This window comes from Phocoena phocoena, chromosome 8 (assembly GCF_963924675.1).
Source record: "Phocoena phocoena chromosome 8, mPhoPho1.1, whole genome shotgun sequence".
NCBI classification, from domain to species: domain Eukaryota; kingdom Metazoa; phylum Chordata; class Mammalia; order Artiodactyla; family Phocoenidae; genus Phocoena; species Phocoena phocoena.
In genome coordinates this window covers 57569049-57594586 of record NC_089226.1, presented here as the reverse complement: position 1 = coordinate 57594586, position 25538 = coordinate 57569049, and the positions used below count along the sequence as shown (strand labels likewise).

At 43.0% G+C, this 25538-nt stretch overlaps 1 protein-coding gene across 4 annotated transcripts in view; it reads right to left on the bottom strand.

The window, feature by feature from the left end:
• The window catches only part of XRRA1 (X-ray radiation resistance associated 1), a 94500-nt gene extending 73398 nt beyond the window's left edge, over window positions 1-21102 (bottom strand). For 3 of the 4 annotated variants that reach the window (XM_065881688.1, XM_065881691.1, XM_065881692.1), the window contains exons 1-5: window positions 21009-21102; window positions 8443-8624; window positions 5308-5379; window positions 4048-4120; window positions 870-967 (exon numbers count right to left, since the gene is read on the bottom strand). In XM_065881688.1, the coding sequence (XP_065737760.1) occupies window positions 870-967; window positions 4048-4120; window positions 5308-5379; window positions 8443-8624; window positions 21009-21102 (519 nt within the window). The remainder of the gene's footprint in view (window positions 1-869; window positions 968-4047; window positions 4121-5307; window positions 5380-8442; window positions 8625-21008) is intronic. The other variant, XM_065881690.1, reaches the window with a different exon arrangement.
• Window positions 21103-25538: the final 4436 nt, after the last annotated feature.

Below are 25538 nucleotides of genomic sequence, written 5' to 3'. Positions count from 1 at the left end.
GCTCTTCTAGAAGGCCAACATGTGCGGAAGAGGCCATTACTTAGTGAGTGAGCCTGGCCAGATGCCCACCCCACACCTCAAGCCAGCTCTACTGTCCTCTACTCTCCATGTATGCAGACTCCCGGGTGGTGACAAAAGCTTTGTTTCTTTGCGAAAAATGATCCTAAAGTTTTCATGGATGTTGAAGAGGTGATTAACTTGAAGTATGAGAGCATGTATAGAAAATGCGTGACGATGGGAAATTTAATTTAGGAGAAAGCCAAGAGTGCAAACAAAGTTTTTGTATTTGTGAATACAAAACAGCTGTGGATGTACAAATGTCAAGAGTCTGCTATAGAACTTATAGCAGCCCTACTTTATTTCATACTCATCCCTGGGCCTATGGCCCATAACCTTATCCGAGCTCATTAGAACCAATCTGGCTCACTCATACCAGGATGGGTCTCTGGAATCGGTCCATAACGCCTCTAGTTCAGCGGGTCCAATTTGCTGTGCCTAGCACTTAACCTCCATGGCTCAACCCCCACTGGATCCAGATCTCCCCTCAAATTCTCCTTCCTACAGTACTCTATTCAAAATCACTCCTCTGCACAGACTCCTTTGGACATGACCTTTGGCATTTATTTTCCAAGACCACGCCCCGTGGCCATAAGTATAATATATTCTCACCCACTAGCCACCACCTCCACCAGCCCCACTCCCTTATTACCACCACCAACTCCACCACCCGCCCCAGAGAAACACCCTGAAGCAAGGTGGCTATAAAGGCCCAGAGAGCCCCTTCTCAACAGTTTTAATCAGTAGACTCCTTACACCCATTCCTTACAGGGATACAGGTGGGCACCAAAAACTCCCTACCTCCAACTTACTTCCAAGGACTTAAAGTCTCCATACTTCACGTAGACTGTTTTGATGCCATTAAATGCGAGCTCCAGTTCCTTTAAGACTGGAAATGTGTGAAATGCCTCTACAGGGGGAGGAGAAAGAGAGAAACGGTGGCTTGTGAAGGACGTAAGAGAAAGATATTAACAGTGGTCATTTACTGGGTTCCCACTGCGTTAGGCCAGACACTGTGTAAAGTGCTTTACATACATGGATACTAAATCTCTAAAACCCCTGAAAAATAGGGATTACTACTTCCATTCCACTGCTGAAGAAACCAAGGCTTAGCTAGGCTAAGTGATTTGCTAGAAATAGAATTGCTGGTAAGTGGAAGGGCCAAGGACTGAATCTAAGCCTAATTCCAAAGCCCATTTAAAAAATGATCTTTATTATTTCTGGTTATAAAAGTGAAACATTCCCACCAAAAAGCTTTAAAAAACATAGAAACATAAAAGTTCCCTTTAATCTCAACACCTAGAGGTAACTATTCAAAGCTTCATGTATAATACCCCAGACTTTTTCTCATGTGTATACTGACACACACACAAACTTCTTTTTACAAAAAGGGAATCATACTATACACGTTGTACTGTGACTTGCTTTTTTCCCGTTACAATATGACTTAAAGATTGTTCCAAGTCAAAACATATAGATCTGCATAATGTCTGAATTATGTTCTGTTGTATAGACATACCCTATTTTAGTTAACCATCCCCCTAGTGATAGTCGCTAGACTATCTGGATAAAAGGTTAAGAACACTCTTCCCCTTCTGCTTGAGAACTGGACCTTGGGTTAACTTTCTAGCCTTCTTCTCTTGGTAACATGAAACAAATGGTATGGTTACTGTGTTATTAGGCAATATTGCTATGGTAAAAATGACCCCAGGTTAGTAAACCACATCTGGACTAGGAGAAACTATAAATGAACTATAACGATCTCAAGGGGGCACGGTAACTTTGGGCGTCTGTGTGTGTGGTGATGCCTATAACTGGACATGTCCTTTGCAGGAACTCTGGGAGCCATGTCTATGGAGTGTTACAACAGCTATCTGATCCCATGGGGAACAAGGTTTCTAAGCCAGAGTGGCTCCTGCATCCACCCAATGAGAGTTTCATTGTTTTGGCCCTGAGCTAGGGGCCACAGAGAATGGCTCATGGATGGCTACATGAACAGCAGTGAGGATTCCACTGAAGAGGAACTGCTGATGCTGTGCTGCTGGCATACTGTGTGGAATTACTCAGAGCCTTCTAAGTGAACCTGGTGTCAAGTGTGGCCTATGGTGGTTTTGTGAGTTGGAATGTTCTGTAGAGCCTAATAGAAAGATGTGCTTTCAGGATGTTTCCAATGAACATCCTTGTACAAGTATGTTTCTGTAGAATAAATTCCTGGGAGTGGAACTACTAGACTATGTTAAGAGACATCGCCAAACTACCTTCCAAAGATATTGCACCAATTTATTACACTTGATTATGACAGTACCCATTTCCCTACCAATGCTGGCAGTCATCAGTCCTTCTCATTTTTGTCAATATTTGATAGGCAGAAAATAGTACTTGGATGCTATTTTATTTACTAGTGAGGATGAGCATCTTTTCATATGCCTGTTGCCTGTTTTTCAAGCCCATGCTCCTGACAGACCATGCTGTTTCCTCAAGGGCAGGGACTTCGTCACATGCTTCTTTAAAAACACCCCTCAACCTCAATGCATTCAAAACTAATTCATCTTATTTCTCCCTAAACCTGCCTCTCCTGTAGTCTGTCTGTCTCAGTAAATCCTCTTGGTTCCTCCCTTTCTCTACATGCCCATTAGTTACCAAGTCTGGTTATTTCTACCTCCTCTTGAATCTCTCTCTGTCTCTCTCAATCCCCTCCACCCTTACTGCCACAGCCCTGGTTGAAGCCTCACCTCCTCTCTCCTGGAAAAATGAAACCATCTTCCAGGTTTCCTGGCTTCCATCTTATAATCCACGCTCCTCACAGCCACCACTGAGCCTCTCTATTTCAAAGCCTTCCAAGGCTCTCTTTTGCCTGCAGGATTAAGTCCAAGTCACCCAGGGCCCCTGATAATATAGTCCTTGCCCACCTTTCTAGTCTCCATTCTCCCCTACCTATATACCCTGCACACATACAAAGCTTCCTCAGGGCCCCTGATCACTGCTCAGTTGGCCTGAAATGCCTTCTCACCTTCTAATTCCTGAGTCACTCCTATTTGTGTTTTAGGTCTCAGCCTACATACTCTTCTTCTCAGAAATTTCCTCTGACACTCTAGGCCCGGTTGATGGCCTGGTTGATTTTCTGATTCCCTCTATCATGGCACTGACCGTATACCCTGCTATAACTGAGCTCACCAGAACAGGAACTGGACACACTGATTTCTAAAAGCCAAGCAGTCATATAGTCCTGACACCCAGCAGGGGTCGCTGTGGATCTGCTGAATAAACAAGAAGGCTTTACAGTCCTACAGGAGCTTTCAGGGACTTAACAATTTCTTACATGCAGTCCCTTGGTATCTGCAGGGGATTGGGTCCACCGCTCCCACCCTAACCCCCACCTCCACCACCGTCCTGCATCACCACCATGGACACCAAAATCATGGATGCTCAAGTCCCCTGTATAAAATGATGCAGTGTTTGCATATAACCTGTGCCCAGCCTCCTGTATACTTTAAATCATCTCTAGGTTACCAATGATACCTAACATAATGTAAATGCTCCATAAATTGTAAATACAATGTATATGCTACGTAAGTAGTTGCCAGTGCATGGCAAACTCAAGTTTTGCTTTTTGGAACTTTCTGGAATTTTTTTTCAAATATTTTCCATCCATATTTGGTTGAATCTGCGGATGTGGAATCCACAGATATGGAGGGCTGACTGTACTTATCTCATCTGAGTCTACAAGGTATCCTACCTTGGGGAGGAAAAAAGGAAGGGCATTATCTCCATTTACAGTTAGAGAAGCAGGAGCTCACAGAGAAATGTTCTGAGTAGGCAGTGCCAGCTCTGGACTGGAATCAGGTCTGTGTGTTCTCCCTCACCCAGCCTACTGCACTCCAAAAAAGGGATGCGTGGCCAGTCACAGGTGGACTGACAGGCAAGTTCTAACACGAGAGACTGGCTGTGACAGCCAAGAGGCAGAAGGTAGTTTTCAGGAAGAAAACTTACCTAGAGGCAGTAGGTTTTCTGAGGCATTGATGTAAATCACAGAATTAAAATGCTTGAAGTCCTTTTCCTTAGCCTGTGAGAAGACATTTCAAAGAACACAAGATTAGTTCCCTGCCTGCAGGCCTTGCTGAAGCTCCAGAGCTGCTGGCAGAAGGAGCAAAGACCTCAAGGGGTAAGAACAGGAGCAGATACTTGTTAAAGGCAGGAAGGTCTTTTCTGCTTCTTTTTTTTTCTATTATGAAATAATTCAAACGTTCAGAAAAGTATAGTGAATGTTACTCTGAAGGCCCGAGTAACCACTATCCAGCTTTAATGAATCCCAATATTTTGCTGTCTTTGCTTCAAATCTCCTTAAAGAAACAGAACACTACAGAGAGTTGACCACCACCACTCCCCCTAACGTATCCATCCCCAATCACACTCTTCTCCCTCTCTCCCACAGATAACAGCTACCCTGAATTGGCGATTATCACTCCCATACCTGTTTTATACTTGTATTACATGTATGTGTATCCATAAACCATAAATACAGTGTTATTTACATGTTATAAAACTTTATATCAAATGCCATCATACTGTAGATATTATTCTGCAACCTGCCTTCTTCACTCAACACTATGTGTTTGAGATTTACTTGTGTTGAGACACATAGATCTTTTTAGATTTACTTATGTTGATACATTTTAACGGCTATGTGGCATTATATAAGCAACCTCTCTTTATATGCCATGGAAAGCCTACAAACTGAAAATATATGCCATATGTGGTATACAGCAATACACTGGCTAATGGTAGGCCACAAATCTAGCTCCAAGCTACCTGTTAGCCAGTGCAAAGAAACATGACTCATTACATAAGTCACAGAGTCTGCGAGTTGAGAACAAACCAGCATCTTGGGAGAACCACTACCACTCCTGGCACTGAAACCTGAGAGAAATTTCTCCTGTAGGCTCTTCTGATGGGAACTCAGTGTCATACAATGAATCACACCCCAATAAAATTCTATGCACATTCAAACCACTTCCATAAGGCTATTTATTTCCTTTAACTCACTTCACATGGGATAATGGCAACACCAAATATATAGCAAAAGATTGTGTCTGTGAATGTTGTTCCCACCCAGAGAGTCCCTGTCTGACCCTCCCCCTCCCTATGACCAGATTCCCAGTCCCCAAGGACTCTGGAAGTACAATGGTCCAATAGCCAGGAGCTACCTCAGGTCTGGCTCACCCCAATCACACCTCTGCTGGCTAGCCTTACCTTGGAGAACTTCAGGCCGCTCACGTTAATGGTGCACAGGTCGGACGGATTCTTTACACAGTGGTGCTTCAGCTGGAACACAGTGCAGACAATCAGCGTGAAGGCCCCAACAAAGCTTATGTAATTGGCCAAGACAACAAATGACTCCCTGTTGAGGAGGGCAGCCTGGCACAGTGGAAAGAGCACGGGCTTCAGAGCTGCTCAGAATCAAGCTGCCACCTCAGCTGTCCCACCTCTATATCCCATCTGTAAGGTGGGGATGGAAACATTGACTTTACGTGGTTCTTAGGAACAAACTTTCTCCTAATCCTAACTGAACTCTTTGACATAAGTATGATTATGTCTCTTCATAAATGAGAAAAGCAAGGCTAAAAGAGATAAAGTGACTTCCTTAAGGTCCCACAGCTAGTAAGTGATAGATCTATGATTTGAATCCAAATCTGTAATCACTAAACACTATCTCTTAGGACTACCATACGTTGCTCTTCACAATTAAAAAGTCAGAAGAAAATCTCAGCTTTGGAGTTTCTATTTCTGTTTAATCAAACCCCATTCTTTTTTTCAGTTAATCATTTAGTTATGGTACCTTTCATGTTTAGGCATGGAACTAGGAATTTAAAAGACAATGTATAAGAAGCAGAAATATTCCATGCCTTCTGAAAGCTTAAAACTGCATGGAAGCCAAGGAGCAAGCAAGTATTTATAAACGTGATAATATTTTAAAGGAGAAATTCAAGATGCTATGGGAGACAGTAACAGGAGGTCCTAACCTCAGTGTGGAAGTGAGGAAATACTCACTTGAGGAAGTAGTATTTCAGCTGATACCTAAGTGCTAAGTAGGAGTTGGTCCCATGAAAGTGGGTAGCAGGGGTCATGAAAATTATCAAGGCAGGTGAAAGCAAGGTGCTTTTGAAAGGATGAAAAACAAAGTAAGGCTAGGGAGGCAGTCATTAGATCATTTGTGTCCATGTTGGCTCTGTAAAGGAGCGTGGATTTTATCCTATAGTCAATGGAAATCTGTCAGAGGTTTTTTGGCAGGGGGCTAATAGAAATTTTATAATAATTGCTATGTCTGACACACGCAGAAAGGATGAGAAGACAGGAAAGGGTGGTGAGAGACCACTGTACTAGACATTGTTAACTGGCTTCTCTAGAGCCACTTCTCTACTTCTTCCTTGTTAAAGAACCCCAATATCATTCACATTTCTCTGAGTGGATATATCCTTTAACTCCAGCTCCACAGGCTAAGTCTTGACTTTGTCTAATCCAGTCACGGTGGTCATGTTCCCCTAACCATTGACTGTTGGGATTTGTGATACAGGTTTGGCCAAGGAGACGCTGGCTGCTGGGGGTGGGACGCCAGTTCTGGGAAGTTCTTACCTTTAAAACTCGATATAAGACAGTGACAACCCCTTTTCTACCTCTGGACGTTATCCTTTAAATGTGACGACCAGAGTTCAGCAGCCATCTCAGGATCATGAAGGCAATCAGCCCAAGAGGACAAGCTAATGTGCCAAGGATAGAAAAGCAGAGACATGGAGGAACCTGGGACTTGGAAGAAGTCATTAAACCAATGAATTAACCTACCCTAGAATAACAATGCCTCTGGCTTCTTTTCATGTGAAACAAAAGCATGCTAGTTGGTTCAAACTATAATAGGAAGTTACTGAATTAGTCCAATAAAAGATGATGGTAGCCGAGATCAGGGTGGTGGCAGGGCAGATGAAGAGAATACAGATTTGACCACTAATGAAAGTACCAGGGATTGGTATGGCAGGGATGAGGGTGGTGAGGGACAGGCACGTGCCAAGGATAACCCCAAGTTACTTGCTTGGTGACTGGGTAGATAGTATTGAGACCATCATTGAGACCATGTATTAAACACTAGAAAAGAGGTGTTTCGGGGACTTGGAGTAAGGGGACTGGTGTAGAAGGTCAATATGAAGTGCCAGTGAAACGTTCATATCCAATAGGCGGGTAGGTACCCCATTACTCTGAAAAACATCCTTGATGCTTCTGCTATCCAAAGTGGCAACATGGGTAACAAGCTATCTCAATTAATGGGGGATGTACATGTTGAAAACAAAGGGGAAAAGAAGAGTCCTATGGGAAGTGTTTCTGCCCCTCCTCAGTACTGTTGCTTCAGTCTTCCTCATTCCCAGTGAGAAGTGGACCTAATAATCAAAGAAATTCCACAGGACTCTGCAAAAAGCTTATACTATCCACCTTGAGCGGAGATGTAACCAGCTGCCTCCCTGAAGCTCTCTTTCAGCATCTGATCTGTGCAGAAACCTATCTCTTGGGAACCATAAGCAAAGCCTGGGTACAAAGTAGGCTGCCAGGGAGTTCTTCTTAGGGAGCTATGAGCACTGGACTGCACATGAACATTGGTTTACAAAATGTGTCTTTCTTTGCAAAGCCACCGCAGCGTTGCAGAGAGCAGATGTGAAATCACCTGGCTGGTCTCTAACACAGCCACCCCAGTGCCCTTTGTAAAGCCTGCCCCAGACACTGGGTATATCTAGTCGGCATCCCTGGCTTTCAGCCAGACACTAAACCCAAAGGACAAAGGTTGTGGTATGTGGGGCCTCCCCAATCCTCCTGCTCCTAGAGAGATCTCCCCAGAGCAGAGCAGGAATCTTTATACTCTACTAGGTGCTAGAATACGATTTTTCAATTTACTGTTTCCCCTGACCTACTGCTTTGCCTCTCTGGCTCAATTAAGACTTTTTACCTGACAAAATATAAAGGCACAGCCTTTGCAATCGGTAGACCAGAGTTCTAATTCTGAGTAGTTCTAATCCTGGGTAGACCAGAGTCCTAATTACTAGCTGAGGGACCTTGGCCAAGGCAAGTTACTTCTTGGGTCCTCAGTTTCCTCATCTGCACAAGGGCAACAACATAATAGGGATGATAATACCTATCTCATAAGGTGGATGTAAAGAAAGCTTCACATATAAAGAAAGCTCTGGGTCCCTTCATCATCCTGGCTATACTCAATTTGCCAAGATCACTCTAATAGTTTGGGGTGGATTGGGGGTAACTGTACCAGAGGGAAGCAGGGCAAGTCCTTGCCCCCCACCAAGACAGCCGTCAGCTGGTGCTGCCAGCCTTTCAGGATGCATTTACTCTCACCAGAAAAGCCTGGTCCAGCACGTGTCCCGGAATGTCCACTTGGTTTTCCTGTCGAGACCCTTTCTTTCCTCCAACCTCAAAAGAAACCTTCTGGCTTTCCTGACCTTCAGCTCGTGCTTCAACCACACCCCTGGGCTTCTTCTTGAGGCTACATTTCCGAACCACTAACCAGTGTCCTCGGCCTGTTGAGAAGATCAGAACAGTGACAAGGAGCAAACTCCTCCAAAGCCACAACTTGTGCACTTACAGAATGTTTATCTTTAATACTAAAACAAAAATTAGCTCATTACCTAATATGCACCAGATACCGTGCTGCAGCTGGGGAGGGGGAGCGTCTATATACCTGTCTTATTTAATTGGCCCCCAACCCCAAACCCAGTGAAGACATGCTACTGCCCCCATTTTACAGACAAAAAGGCTAAGACTCAAAGTGTAGAATGACTTGCCCAATTCCTTCCTCCACATTTTTGCCTCCAAACTCTAACTGTTCCTTCAAGATTGTAGATAAAGTATTTCCTATTCTGTGAAGCCTTCCCTGACTCTCCTCAGCAGAGCTGATCATTTTTTCCTGAGCCAGCTAGTTAATGCCCCATTTGTCATCTCTTGGGTAAAGGTAAAGCCCGTTGTGTGACACCAACTTAGTGGGCTACATCTTCCCAGAACTTACCCTGGATTCTATCATTATACAGCAAAAGTTGCATTAGGAGCTCAGGATAAGAAAGTGAGAGGACAGCTGGCATTTTTTAAAGACCCAATAATACATGCTCACTGTAGAACGAACTAGAAAATGTATGTTAAGTAAAAAGAAGAATATGAGGTTTACTAGTAAGCCCACCTAACAAAAATCATGACAACATTCTGGAATCTGTTCTCTCCTTCATCACTAGTTTATTCATTGTAATCTGTAATTATTGTATTTGTTCGCTTGTTTATTGTCTGTCTTGCCCTCTAGAGTGGAAGCTCCATGAGAGCACAGACTTTGATTCACTCACCTCAGTATTCCCAAGGCCTGCACAGAGCTTCCCACACTGTGAGTGTTGCTGAACTCACCCTGAGCCACAGCTCTCACCCACAATCATCCATTCAGACCTTTTCTGAGCATCTACTTTGCGCCAGGAGCTGGGGCTATGGAGAAGGATACAATGGAGGATTCGAAGGAGCTCAATAACGTAAAGGGTGCTGTGAAGCTCAGAGCGGGGAGCTACCAGCCTTGGGCATGAGCTAGATCTTGTATGTTGAAAGTTGACTAGGTGGAGATGGAAAAACCAAAGATTGGGACTGCACAGAAGAACAGCACAGAGCTGTGGGAATCAGCTTGGTGCCCGACCACTGGCTCTCTGCCTGCATAGCCCGCTACCCCTGCCTCAAGGGCTCACCTTCACTCACCTGACTACTGCTGCTAATCCTGCGTCTTGGATGCAGCTCCCATCCTACATCTGACGTGAGCCAGTTCCTATTCCCATCCTGGGCCTGACAGCCCAGGCACTCATTTCCCAGGGCTGCCCCCATCTGGGCCATGGACCTTTGTCCTATCCCAATAGCCCAAACTCCTAGGGCCTCCAGCCTGAGTTGGTGCCAAAACTGCCAAGAGAGCCAGAAAGGAAGGCCTGGAGTGTGTGGGGAGATAGACCTGAGGGAAAAGAGATGAGGCTGGAGAGGTCAGCAGAGTCAGATCTCAACCAGTATAAGAAGTTTGGGTTTTAATGGGGTAGGCTTTTAGCAGGAAGAGTATTCATGGAAAGGTTTTTTCCCCTGTAAATTTTCATTTTGAGATAATTTCAGACTTCCCGAAAAGCTGTAAAAACAATACAGAGTTCCTGTACAGCTTTCACCCAGGTTCCCTAATGTTAACATCTTACATAATCATAATACAATGGTTAAAACCAAGAAATTAACACTGGCATGATATTAGTAATGAATCTACAGCCTTTCTTGATTTTTGTCAGTTTTCTCACTAATGTTCTCTTTCTGTTCCAGGATCCAATCCAAGATCTCACATTTCATTTAGTTGTCACATCTGCTTAGTTTCCCCCAAACTGTGACAGTTCTGTAGTCTCTATTTTTCTTGTGTGATCTTGACACTTTTGAAGAGTACTAGTCAACTGCTTTATCAAATGTCCCTCAATTTGAGTTTGTTTGATGTTTTCCCATAATTAGACTAAGGCCTTGCAGTTTGGCAAGAAGTGATGCTGTGCCCTCCTCAGCACAAAATGTCAGGGCATACATGATGTCAATATGTCTTATTACTGGTGATGTTTATTTTGATCACTCGGCCAAGGTGGTATCGGCTTAGCTTCTCTTAGGTTTTCTTAGTTACTAAGAAGTCCCTTTCTAATTAATAAAGATAGCTCAAGACTATACAAATATCCTGTTTCTCATCATACTTTGACCCACTAATCCTAGCATCTGTGATGATTAATTTTGTGTCAACTTGGCTAGACTATGGTAAGCAGTTAGTCAATCAAACACTAATCTAGGTGTTGCTGTGAAGGTATATTGTAGATGTGGCTAACATCCACAACCAGTTGACTTTAAGTAAAGGAGACTATCCTTGATAACGTGTGGGTCTCACCCACTGGCTTGAAAGACCTTAAAAGCAAATACACCTCCGGGGGAAGATAGCGGAAGAGTAAAACGGAGATCACCTTCCTCCCCCCAGATACACCAGAAATACATCTACACGTGGAACAACTCCTACAGAACACCTACTGAACACTGGCAGAAGACCTCAGACCTCCCAAAAGGCAAGAAACTCCCCACGTACCTGGGTAGGGCAAAAGAAAAAAAAAGACAAAAAAATAGGGACGGGACCTGCACCAGTGGGAGGGAGCTGTGAAGGAGGAAAGGTTTCCACACACTAGGAAGCCCCTTCGTGGGCGGAGACTGTGGGTGGCGGATGGGGGTAGCTTCGGAGCCGAGCCGCGGAAGAGAGCGCAGCAACAGGGGTGCGGAGGGCAAAGCAGGGAGATTCCCGCGCAGAGGATCGGTGCCTGCTCACCTGCCGGGGCGGGCGGGGCTGCGAGCTGAGGCTTGGGCTTCGGTCGGAGCGCAGGGAGAGGACTGGGGTTGGCGGCGTGAACACAGCCTGAAGGGGTTAGTGCGCCACGGCTAGCCGGGAGGGAGTCCAGGAAAAGGTCTGGAGGTGCGAAAGAGGCAAGAGACTTTTTCTTCCCTCTTTGTTTCCTAGTGCGCGAGGAGAGGGGATTAAGAGCGCTGCTTAAAGGAGCTCCAGAGACGGGCGCGAGCTGCGCAGAGACGGGCGGGAGACGCTAAGGCTGCTGCTGCCGCCGCCAAGAAGCCTGTGTGCGAGCACAGGTCACTCTCCACACCCCCCTTCCGGGGAGCCTGTGCAGCCCGCCACTGCCAGGTTCCCGGGATCCAGGGACAACTTCCCCAGGAGAACGCACGGCGCGCCTCAGGCTGTTGCAACATCATGCGGGCCTCTGCCGCCGCAGGCCCGCCCCGCACGCCGTGCCCCTCCCTCCCCTGGGCCTGAGTGAGCCAGAGCCCCCAAATCAGCGGCTCCTTTAACCCCGTCCTGTCTGAGCGAAAAACAGACGCCCTCTGGCGACCTACACGCAGAGGCGGGGCCAAATCCAAAGCTGAGCCCCTGGGAGCTGTGAGAACAGAGAAGAGAAAGGGAAATCTCTCCCAGCAGCCTCAGAAGCAGCGGATTAAAGCTCCACAATCAACTTGACGTACCCTGCATCTGTGGAATACATAAATAGACAACGAATCATCCCAAATTGAGGAGGTGGACTTTGAGAGCAAGACTTATGATTTTATCCCCTTTTCTCCTTTTGGGACTGTGTATGTGTATGCTTCTGTGTGAGATTTTGTCTGTATAGCCTTGCTTCCACCATTTGTCCTAGGGTTCTATCCGTACGTTTTTTTAAAAAAATTTTTTTCTTAATAATTAATTTTAACAACTTTATTTTACCTTCTTTCTTTCTTTCTTTCCTTCCTTCCTTCCCTCCTTTAGACAAGGAATCATCCCAAATTGAGGAGGTGGACTTTGAGAGCAAGATTTATGATTTTTTTCCCCTTTTCCTCTTTTTGGGAGTGTGTATGTGTATGCTTCTGTGTGAGATTTTGTCTGTATAGCTTTGCTTCCACCATTTGTCCTAAGGTTCTATCCGTCCGTTTTTTTTTTTATTTTTTTTCTTAATAATTATTTTTTAATTTAATAACTTTATTATATTTTACTTCATTTTATTTTACTTTATCTTCTTTCTTTCTTTCTTTTTTCCTTCCTTCTCTCCTTCCTTTGTCCCACCATCCCTCCCTCCTTTCTTTCCTTTTCTTTCTTCCTTCCTTCCTTCCTTACTCCCTCCCTCCTTTCTTTCCTTTTCTTTCTTCCTTCCTTCCTTCCTTCCTCCCTCCCTTCCTTCCTTCCTTTCTTGCTACTTCTACTAATTGTTGCTCTCTACTTTTTCTCCCTTTTATTCTGAGCTGTGTGGATGAAAGGCTCTTGGTGCTGCAGCCAGGAGTCAGTGCTGTGCCTCTGAGGTGGGAGAGCCAACTTCAGGACACTGGTCCACAAGAGACCTCCCAGCTCCACATAATATCAAACAGCGAAAATCTCCCAGAGATCTCCATCTCAACACCAGCAACCACCTTCACTCAACGACCAGCAAGCTACAGTGCTGGACACCCTATGACAAACAACTAGCAAAACAGGAACACAACCCCACCCATTAGCAGAGAGGCTGCCTAAAATCACAATAAGTCCACAGACACCCCAAAACACACCACCAGACGTGGACCTGCCCACCAGAAAGACAAGATCCAGCCTCATCCACCAGAACACAGGCACTAGTCCCCTCCACCAGGAAGCCTACACAACCCACTAAACAAACCTTAGCCACTGGGGACAGACAGCAAAAACAACGGGAACTACGAACCTGCAGCCTGCAAAGAGGAGATCCCAAACACAGTAAGATAAGCAAAATGAGAAGACAGAAAAACACACAGCAGATGAAGGAGCAAGATAAAAACCCACCAGACCTAACAAATGAAGAGGAAATAGGCAGTCTACCTGAAAAAGAATTCGCAATAATGATAGTAAAGATGATCCAAAATCTTGGAAACAGAATAGACAAAATGCAAGAAACATTTAACAAGGACCTAGAAAAACTAAAGATGAAACAAACAATGAAGAACAACACAATAAATGAAATGAAAAATACTCTAGATGGGACCAATAGCAGAATAACTGAGATAGAAGAATGGATAAGTGACCTGGAAGATAAAATAGTGGAAATAACTACTGCAGAGCAGAATAAAGAAAAAAGAATGAAAAGAACTGAGGACAGTCTCAGAGACCTCTGGGACAACATTAAATGCATCAACATTCGAATTATAGAGGTTCCAGAAGAAGAAGAGAAAAAGAAAGGGACTGAGAAAATATTTGAAGGGATTATAGTTGAAAACTTCCCTAATATGGGAAAGGAAATAGTTAATCAAGTACAGGAAGCACAGAGAATCCTATACAGGATAAATCCAAAGAGAAATATGCCAAGACACATATTAATCAAACTGTAAAAAATTAAATACAAAGAAAACATATTAAAAGCAGCAAGGGGAAAAACAACAAATAACACACAAGGGAATCCCCGTAAGGTTAACAGCTGATCTTTCAGCAGAAACTCTGCAAGCCAGAAGGGACTGACAGGACATATTTAAAGTGATGAAGGAGAAAAACCTGCAACCAAGATTACTCTACCCAGCAAGGATCTCATTCAGATTTGATGGAGAAATTAAAACCTTTACAGACAAGCAAAAGCTGAGAGAGTTCAGCACCACCAAACCAGCTCTACAACAACTGCTAAAAGAACTTCTCTAGGCAAGAAACACAAGAGAAGGAAAAGACCTACAATAACGAACCCAAAACAATTTAGAAAATGGGAATAGGAACATACATATCGATAATTACCTTAAATGTAAATGGACTAAATGCTCCCACCAAAAGACACAGATTGGCTGAATGGATACAAAAACAAGACCCATATATATGCTGTCTACAAGAGACCCACTTCAGACCTAGAGACACATACAGACTGAAAGTGAGGGGATGGAAAAAGATATTTCATGCAAATGGAAACCAAAAGAAAGCTGGAGTAGCAATTCTCATATCAGACAAAATAGACTTTAAAATAAAGACTATTAGAAGAGACAAAGAAGGGCACTGCATAATGATCAAGGGATCGATCCAAGAAGAAGATAAAACAATTGTAAATATTTATGCACCCAACATAGGAGCACCTCAATACATAAGGCAAGTACTAACAGCCATAAAAGGGGAAATGGACAGTAACACATTCATAGTAGGGGACTTTAGCACCCCACTTTCACCAATGGACAGATTATCCAAAATGAAAATAATTAAGGAGACACAAGCTTTAAATGATACATTAAACAAGATGGACTTAATTGATATTTATAGGACATTCCATCCAAAAACAACAGAATACACATTTTTCTCAAGTGCTCATGGAACATTCTCCAGGATAGATCATATCTTGGTTCACAAATCAAGCCTTGGTAAATTTAAGAAAATTGAAATTGTATCAAGTATCTTTTCCGACCACAACGCTATGAGACTAGATATCAATTACAGGCAAAGATCTGTAAAAACTACAAACACATGGAGGCTAAACAATACACTACTTAATAACGAAGTGATCACTGAAGGAAACAAAGAGGAAATAAAAAAATACCTAGAAACAAATGACAATGGAGAAACGACGACCCAAAACCCATGGGCTACAGAAAAAGCAGTTCTAAGAGGGACGTTTATAGCAATACAAGCCCACCTTAAGAAACAGGAAACATCTTGAATAAACAACCTAACCTTGCACCTAAAGCAATTAGAGAAAGAAGAACAAAAATACCCCAATGTTAGCAGAGGGAAAGAAATCATAAAAATCAGATCAGAAATAAATGAAAAAGAAATGAAGGAAACGATAGCAAAGGTCAATAAAACTAAAAGCTGGTGCTTTGATAAGATAAACAAAATTGAAAAACCATTAGCCAGCCTCATCAAGAAAAAAAGGGAGAAGACTCACAGCAATAGAATTAGAAATGAAAAAGAAGTAACAACTGACACTGCAGAAATACAAAAGATCATGAGAGATTACTATAAGTAACTCTATGCCAATAAAATGGACAACCTGGAAGAAATGGACAAATTCTTAGAAATGCACAACCTGCCAAGATTGAATCAGGAAGAAATAGAAAATATGAACAGACCAATCACAAGCACTGAAATTGAAACTGTGATAAAAATCTTCCAAAAAACAAAAGCCCAGGACCAGATGGCTTCACAGGCGAATTCTATCAAACGTTTAGAGAAGAGCTAACACCTATCCTTCTCAAACTCTTCCAAAATATAGCAGAGGGAAGAACACTCCCAAATTCATTCTAAGAGGCCACCATCACCTTGATACCAAAACCAGACAAGGATGTCACAAAGAAAGAAAACTACAGGCCAATATCACTGATGAACTAGATGCAAAAATCCTCAACAAAATACTAGCAAACAGAATCCAGCAGCACATTAAACGGATCATACACCATGATCAAGTGGGGTTTATTCCAGGAATGCAAGGATTCTTCAATATACGCAAATCAATCAATGTGATACACCATATTAACAAATTGAAGGAGAAAAACCATATGATCATCTCAATAGATGCAGAGAAAGCTTTTGACAAAATTCAAAACCCATTTATGATAAAAACCCTGCAGAAAGTAGGCATAGAGGGAACTTTCCTCAACATAATAAAGGCCATATATGACAAACCCACAGCCAACATCATCCTCAATGGTGAAAAACTGAAAGCATTCCCACTAAGATCAGGATCAAGACAAGGTTGCCCACTCTCACCACTCTTATTCAACATAGTTTTGGAAGTTTTAGCCACAGCAATCAGAGAAGAAAAGGAAATAAAACGAATCCAAATCGGAAAAGAAGAAGTAAAGCTGTCACTGTTTGCAGATGACATACTACACATAGAGAATCCTAAAGATGCTACCAGAAAACTACTAAAGCTAATCAATGAATTTAGTAAAGTTGCAGGATACAAAATTAATGCACAGAAATCTCTGGCATTCCTATACACTAATGATGAAAAATCTGAAAGTGAAATCAAGAAAACACTCCCATTTACCATTGCAACAAAAAGAATAAAATATCTAGGAATAAACCGACCTAAGGAGACAAAAGACCTGTATGCAAAAATTATAAGACACTGATGAAAGAAATTAAAGATGATACAGATAGATGGAGAGATATACCATGTTCTTGGATTGGAAGAATCAACATTGTGAAAATGACTCTACTACCCAAAGCAATCTACAGATTCAATGCAATCCCTATCAAACTACCACTGGCATTTTTCACAGAACTAGAACAAAAGCTTTCACAATTTGTATGGAAACACCAAAGACCCCAAATAGCCAAAGCAATCTTGAGAACGAAAAACAGAGCTGGAGGAATCAGGCTCCCTGACTTCAGACTATACTACAAAGCTACAGTATCAAGACAGTATGGTACTGGCACAAAAACAGAAAGATAGCTCAATGGAACAGGATAGAAAGCCCAGAGATAAACCCACGCACATATAGTCACCTTATCTTTGATAAAGGAGGCAGGAATGTACAGTGGAGAAAGGACAGCCTCTTCAATAAGTGGTGCTGGGAAAACTGGACAGGTACATGTAAAAGTATGAGATTAGATCACTCCTGAACACCATACACAAAAATAAGTTCAAAATGGATGAAAGACCTAAATGTAAGGCCAGAAACTATCAAACTCTTAGAGGAAAACATAGGCAGAACACTCTATGACATAAATCACAGCAAGATCCTTTTTGACCCACCTCCTAGAGAAATGGAAATAAAAACAAAAATAAACAAATGGGACCTAATGAAACTTCAAAGCTTTTGTACAGCAAAGGAAACCATAAACAAGACCAAAAGACAACCCTCAGAATGGGAGAAAATATTTGCAAATGAAGCAACTGACAAAGGATTAATTTCCAATATTTACAAGCAGCTCATGCAGCTCAATAACAAAAAAACAAACAACCCAATCCAAAAATGGGCAGAAGACCTAAACAGACATTTCTCCAAAGAAGATATACAGACTGCCAACAAACACATGAAAGAATGCTCAGCATCATTAATCATTAGAGAAATGCAAATCAAAACTACAATGAGATATCATCTCACACCAGTCAGAATGGCCATCATCAAAAAATCTAGAAACAATAAATCTGGAGAGGGTGTGGAGAAAAGGGAACCCTCTTGCACTGCTGGTGGGAATGTGAATTGGTACCGTCACTATGGAGAACAGTATGGAGGTTCCTTAAAAAACTACAAATAGAACTACCATATGACCCAGCAATCCCACTACTGGGCATATACCCTGAGAAAACCATAATTCAAAAAGAGTCATGTACCAAAATGTTCACTGCAGCTCTATTTACAATAGCCTGGAGATGGAAACAACCTAAGTGTCCATCATCGGATGAATGGATAAAGAAGATGTGGCACATATATACAATGGAATATTACTCAGCCATAAAAAGAAACGAAATTGAGCTATTTGTAATGAGGTGGTTAGACCTAGAGTCTGTCATACGGAGTGAAGTAAGTCAGAAAGAGAAAGCCAAATACCGTATGCTAACACATATATATGGAATTTAAGGGAAAAAAATGTCATGAAGAACCTAGGGGTAAGACAGGAATAAAGACACAGACCTGCTAGAGAACGGACTTGAGGATATGGGGAGTGGGAAGGGTGAGCTGTGACAAAACGAGAAAGAGGCATGGATATATATACACTACCAAACGTAAGGTAGATAGCTAGTGGGAAGCAGCCGCATAGCACAGGGAGATCAGCTCGGTGCTTTGTGACCGCCTGGAGGGGTGGGATAGGGAGGGTTTGGAGGGAGGGAGACGCAAGAGGGAAGAGATATGGGAACATATGTATAACTGATTCACTTTGTTATAAAGCAGAAACTAACACACCATTGTAAAGTAATTATACTCCAATAAAGATGTTAAAAAAAAAAAGTGCAAATACAGGCTTCCCAAAGAAATACGCAATTTTGCCTTAAAACTGAAGCATCACCTCTTCTCTGAGTTTTCAGCTTGCCAGCCTCCACATTTCATAAACCAATTCCTTAAAAATATATAATTTATATATGTGTGTTGGTCCATATATATAAACACATATATGTATATGAAAACAAAACTTGTAGGAGATACATACACACACACACACACACACACACGGACGTACATACACACATCTTATTGATTCTATTTCTCTGAAGAACCCTGACTGATACAGTATCCATAGAAGTTTCTTGTCTGTAAAAGTTATTATTGTGATGTTTTAATAGTGATTTTCCCCCAAAAAAGTAATTTTCTATTTCCTTAATTCCTTCTACATTTATTAACTGTAATTCTATTGTAAGGAAGGACTCTTCCTTCTCCCCCACTTATTTATGTATTCTTAATTTAATTGTATCAGCATGGGATCATGACTATTTACTTATTCTATGGATCCCAACCCAATTCTACCTTTATTTATTTTGCCGCTCATATTGTTCCAGCTTTGGCCACTGGGCGCTCCTTCAGTTTGGCACCTATGTCCTTTCAAACTGCCCCCATCATTTTTCTGAGCACTGCTTTATTTTCTGGCACCACACAGTGTTCCAGGCTCAGTATGTATTTTTCTTGCCTCAGCCCTAGAAACAGGTTTTTGTCTTAGGAGCCCTGGCTTTGTTTACTGGAGAATGGTATTTAGAAATCAACATCTAGGCAGCAGGCATGCTCTTTGCGACTGAGGTATCATTGCCCTCTGTGGGCCAGGAAATACATGTACATATACCAACACATGCAGATACATATGGCTATATTTATTTCTCTATCTGTCCATTTATGTGTGTGTGAGGGGGTGTGGATGTGAAATCATGAGTGCATACTGAGAGCTCCATGGGAGGGTTTTCAACAGATAGGTGGCCAAAGAAGGTCTCTGTGTGAAAAATGAAACCACTCAAGAGAAGTGGGGAGCACAGGCTGGAGGAGAAGGTTCTTCTACTATTCCATGTACAGAGCGACCAGCACGTCATTTCATCTAGGGTAAGCTAGGGGTACTTCTCCCTTGCTCTACCCTTTCAAAGCGGCAAATCCAATCCAGTGAACCCACACTTCTCGGCAGCGTTCCATCTGCAGGACTCTGCTCAGCATAGGAGGAGTCCCTGCCCCAGGGGAGTCTTTAACTAGATAAATGTTTGAAAAACTACTTAGCAGAGTCAAGTTTAAGCCATTTTATTTAGGAGCTGGGCAGACTATAATTACGCATCAAGTGAGAAACACAGAAAGGAAGACGGCTTTCAAGAGAGGATGGGCACTGACGGATGGAGTAGCTGGATACGGCTTACTGGAAGAACTGGGAGAAGGGCTGGGCCTTGCGGGATGGGAGGAGTTTGGATAACTGGGATGAGGGCTGGAATGTTCTGGGCAAATGTTAAAAAGCTATGTGAAAATATTATAAACACTATGGAACAGGGCATAAATCAAGGAAAGGGGTTGTAAAAAAGGATAAGGGGGGTTAGAGCAGAAGGTAAAGGAACTAGCAGTGAGAAGTCACTAAACAGAAGGGAACACTATGGTTAGATGTGCACTTTAGAAGGTTCCCTGAGAACCCTTGTGCACTGTTGGTGGGAATGTAAATTGCTGCAGCCACTGTGGAAAACACTGTGGAGGTTCCTCAAAAAACTAAAAACGTAACTACCATATGACCCAGCAATTCCACTCCTGGGTATATATCCAAAAAAAACAAAGTCACTAATTCGAAAACATACATGCACCCCAATGTTCATAGCAGCATTACTTACAATAGCCAAGACATGGAAACAAGCTTAAGTGTCCATCAACAGAGGAATGGATAAAGAAGATGTGGTACATATATACAACAGAATACTACTCAGCCATAAAAAAGAATGAAATTTTGCCATTTGCAACAACATGGATGGGCTTGGAGGGCATTATGCTAAGTGAAATAACTCAGACAGAGAAAGATAAGTACTGCATGATATTGCTTCTATGTGGAATTTTAAAAATACAACAAACTAGTGAATATAACATAAAAGAAGCAGACCCACAGATACGGAGAACAAACTAGTGGTGACCAGTGGGTGGGGGGGTGGTGAAGGGGCAATATAGGTGTGAGAGAGTGGGAGGTACCAACTGCTGGGTGTAAGTCAGGCTCAAGGATGTATTGTACAACACGGAGAATATAGCCAATATCTCTAAATGGAAAGTAACCTGAAAAAAACTGTATAAAAATAAAAGAATTCTAATAAATAAATAAAATTTAAAAAAAATAAGGCTCCCTGAGACTGCTGGGGGGAGATGGATTGGAAGGGAAGGGATTGTGTAGGGGCAGGGAACAGCAGGGAAGGGGTTGAAGGGAAGAAATGGGTGTCAGGGACATTCTGAAGCAGGAGCCGGGTGTGAGGCAAACGTACTGATACGAGAAGTCACCTGACCTTCCTCTGGCATCCGAAGCAGATTTTTGGCCGGAAAGCAGTTGCTCAGATAAGGCTTCCCATCATCCAGTTTGTAGACTCCTGAGGAGGCCATGTCCCTGAGAGCCAAGCAAGGAAAGCAAGAAAGTAAGGAGTGAGAAGGGACAGGGCTGCTCTCTCACCCCAACACAGTCTGTGAACTCACCAGGACCACCCCTAACACACGCCCTAACTCCGAGGCCCTAGAAGCCCACTGTCCTGCTTCAGAAATGGGCCGGCCCTTTAGATAACAAGGGAGATAGGCCCTGGGTTTTTCGGTTCAAATCAACCGTAGCTCAGTGAAACAGTAGAAAAAGCATCACTTTTGGGCTCAGACAGATCTGGTTTGAATCTTGGCTCTTGCCCGACTCGTTGACTGGGAAAATTCTCTACCCCTCTAAGCCTCAGTTTCCTCACCTGTAAAATGTCTACCTTAATAGACAAAGGAGAAGATCAACTTGGAAAGGTAGTGCCTGGTACATATTAAGTGTTCACTAGCTATGTTCTTTGTTTTGAGTTCAGGGAAGAGAGCTCTCATACTTTAGGCAAGATGATGTGCAAATAATGAGATGTGAACTGGATAAATTGGGTTTGAGAGATGAACTGAGTTTTCTGATAGAGAGAAGTATAAGCATTAATAGAAAGGGCCACAGGATTAAGGGCACAGTGGTGGGTACATCTGGCACAGTAAAGAAAGAACCTGACCCAGGAAGGGGAAGGAGGTGTGTTTGGGAGTCTTGGACAATAAGGCTGAATGGGAAGGAGGGTGCCTGCTTCTGAAGGCCTTCAGTGCCAGGCTAGGAGCCCAGGCTCCACACTGTAGGTAACGGAGAGACGTGGATGATATCTAAGTTGGGGAGAGCCATGACCCAAGCTGGGCTTTAGAGAGGTCTGACAAATATAATGCCTGGTGAAATGGGATTCCATTGGTCAGAAGTCACGAAAATTCCAGCTCAGAAGTACACTCACCTCTTTCATTAAATCTTTCATCGTCTCCCACCTAGAACACTGCAACAGTCTTCTGACTGGATTCCCACTGAGCAAGCTTGAGCCTGGCCTTGAAGGCCCCTGGAGACCTATGTCCTAACTTTCCAGCTCCAGTCACTCCACCCAAGAGGCTCACAGAATCATTTTCTATTCCCCCAAACACATTCGGTCTTCCATGCCCTTGTTCTTAGTGTTCCTTTGGCCTAAAATAGGTCTATCCACCTTGCTCATCTGGCAGATCTCATGCTTTAAGATTCAGCTCAGGGCTTCCCTGGTGGCACAGTGGTTGAGAGTCCGCCTGCTGATGCAGGGGACGTGGGTTCGTGCCCCGGTCCGGGAAGATCCCACATGCCACGGAGCGGCTAGGCCCACGAGCCATGGCCGCTGAGCCTACGCGTCCAGAGACTGTGCTCCGCAACGGGAGAGGCAACAACAGTGAGAGGCCCGCGTACCACAAAAAAAAAAAAAAAAGATTCAGCTCAAATGCCACTTCCTTTAGGAAAACAATCTCTTATCAAAGATCTAAATTTTTTGAACCTTAAGCTCTTAGAGATTGAGATTTTTCTTTAAAAGGATCCAGTCATTCCCTAATCTGCTTTGGGATAGCTTCAGACAATTTGGGGTAGCAGAGGTTTGGGAACCCGGCCAGGGGAAGGGAGACCCTGGCAAGAATGCGGAACCCTGAGATGGAGGGTCTGGGAAGAGATTCAGTACAAAGAAGGAGCAGAGTGGAGAGCTGGGATCAGGTGTCCTGAGAAAATGTTTCCTGGAAGTGACAAATATGAAAAGTAGAGGGGTGCAGTAGGAGGCGGCAACAATTTTAGAGACAAGAGACTTAAATTTGAGACTAGTTTCTACTGCTAAGTGGAGTGACCTTCTGCAAATCACTTTACCTCTTTGGGCCTCAGATTTCTCACATATAAAATGAGGATTAAAACCTGTGCCTCAGGGAATTGTTGTGAGAATTAAATGAGGTAATAGAAAAAACAAGCTTCTTTCTAGACCCAGTCCAGATGCCATCCCTTCCATAAAGTGCTCACTGAACCTACCAGAGGGACATAATTGCTGTTTTAGCTAAACTCTGGAGTTTTTCCTCTGTAAGTCTTTCATGGCCAGACCCCTTTCTACCTCATAGGATTACTAACAATCATGAGGGGGCTGTTTCAAAGACCTCTGAACCTCCAAGTCTGGAAACATGTCCAATTCACTGTCATTCTTCCACTCTTGGAAGGCTCATAGGAAACACCCAATAAACATATGTGAGCCAAATGAAGGGTACAATGGTACTCCCAGAGCCCAAGGGGTTTTATACATATTTCTAATCTCCCTGACTAGACTCTGAGCCCCTCTAGGAGAAGGATAGCATCTATGGTGTTCATCTCTTTACTCCCAGTACCTAACACCTGGCACATAATAGATTCCATAAGTACCTGTGGAATGAATGAGTGATCTTGACATCTCCTTTGGTTCAACACAGGGCACTGTGAATTTCCTGATCCCTGACCACTCTGAAAAGGGTTGGGGGCCCTTTCTATGTGCTTCCACGATACTCCATACTTCTCCTAGTATAACATTTATCATTTTATTATAATTGTTTTCTCCCTTTACCAACTTCCCACCTGCTATGGGGCCTATAATACCTAGTGACCTATACAATCCCAGAGCCTAGCATAGAGCCTAGAACACATTAAAAATGTGCTGGGGGGCTTCCCTGGTGGCGCAGTGGTTGAGAGTCCGCCTGCCGATGCAGGGGACACGGGTTCGTGCCCCGGTCTGGGAGGATCCCACGTGCCGCGGAGCGGCTGGGCCCGTGAGCCGTGGCCGCTGAGCCTGCGCGTCCGGAGCCTGTCCTCCGCAACGGGAGAGGCCACAACAGTGAGAGGCCCGCGTAATGCATAAAAAAAAAAAAAAAAAAAAAAAAAAAAATGTGCTGGGAAGATGAAGGGAGGGATGGATGGATGGTTGGATGGGGAAGACGGTCATCCAGTCAATCTGTCTTTCAGGAAATCTCTCTTGTGACCAATCACACCTATCTGCTAGATGGGTGAATGAATGAATGAATGAATGAGTATATAGCTGCCTGGAAAATGTTAGAGAAGACGACTGCTGGAGAAAACTCCAGTAACTTACAGAATATGAGGACCTTGGTTCTGATCTGCATAGTACTTACTTGATCTTTGATTTTGGGAAAGATCTCTTGACTTCCTTTTTTTTTTGTTTCTTCACCTGTAAAATAGATATTGCACTCCTTCTTAGTTTGCCATTTAGAGCTCTTGAACTTTCTCATTAATTATATCCTACTGTGACCCTTTGATCCAAAATGTGTCTCACCTGGGGCCTAGAAAAATACTACAGGACTAAAGATCCCAGAAACAGATAGAAAAGAAATAGAGACAGAGACACAGACAAGGGGGTGGAACAAGAGAATAATTTTATGACAATGGGGTGGGGCTAGAGTGCTTAATAGGAAGTGCAAATCACAAATTAGAAAGGAAAGGATCATTTATATGACCATTTACACAAAATAAACTTATGCATGATAAAACCAGCAAAGACAAAGTTGAAAGGTAAGACACACACACACACACACACAGAATAATGCTTCTCATCTGCATGAATTTGCTTTTTCCATTCTTTCAGTCTATCACACTTCTGCCCCTCTTCTTTGCCTGACGCATACAGAAGAACTTCCTGTATATCTCCCTCCTCAGGTTGACCCTCATCTGTGTTACCACCTCAGCCCACCTCTTAATGAAGGCACCGTGCCACACTGTATTATAATGGTCTGCTTACCTGTCTGTTCCCCACTCCTTACACCCTAACCTCAGTGAGCCTCTCTAAGGCCAGGCCTGGGTCCTACCTATATCTTTATCCCCAGCACCTCAAACAGGGTCTGGTCCATTGAAGAGTCTCAATTGAGTGCTTACTGAACTAAATGGAACCATGAACACAATACTATGGAGTTCTTCATTCTGTCTGCAAAGAAGGAAGAAGGATCAAGGAAGTTTCACAGGGTAGGTGACATTAGAGCTGGGTCTTGAAACATAAGTTATAAAAAGATAAAAAGCTACAGGGGCATCTGACTGGATTGCTTCACAGAGGTGAAGAAACTGCATCTAATAGTTTTTAGTAATAATTATGGTCATGTGGGTGTTAGCTTTATCAAGACGGGTGTTTTGTCTGTTATTCAGGGGTATGTGCCCAGTGCCAAGAACAGTGACCACTCCATAGTAAGTACTGTTTGTTCAATCATTTGGACACTTATATGAGGAATTCATGGGGAGTTAAAAAAAAAATGATGCAGTGTAGTAGATTATTAAGTCCTATTATGTGATAACTCTAAGTCATTAGAGTAGGAGTTCCATGAAAGTAGGGAACAGGTCTTTTCTGATCCCCTAGTATCCCTTAGTGCAGTTCCAAGCAATGTTGGTGCTCAATAAATATTTGTGTAAAAAAAAGAATTAATAAAAATCTGGAATATTATTACATCCTAAAACTGTAAAGGCAGGGTGGCAAAGGTGAGAT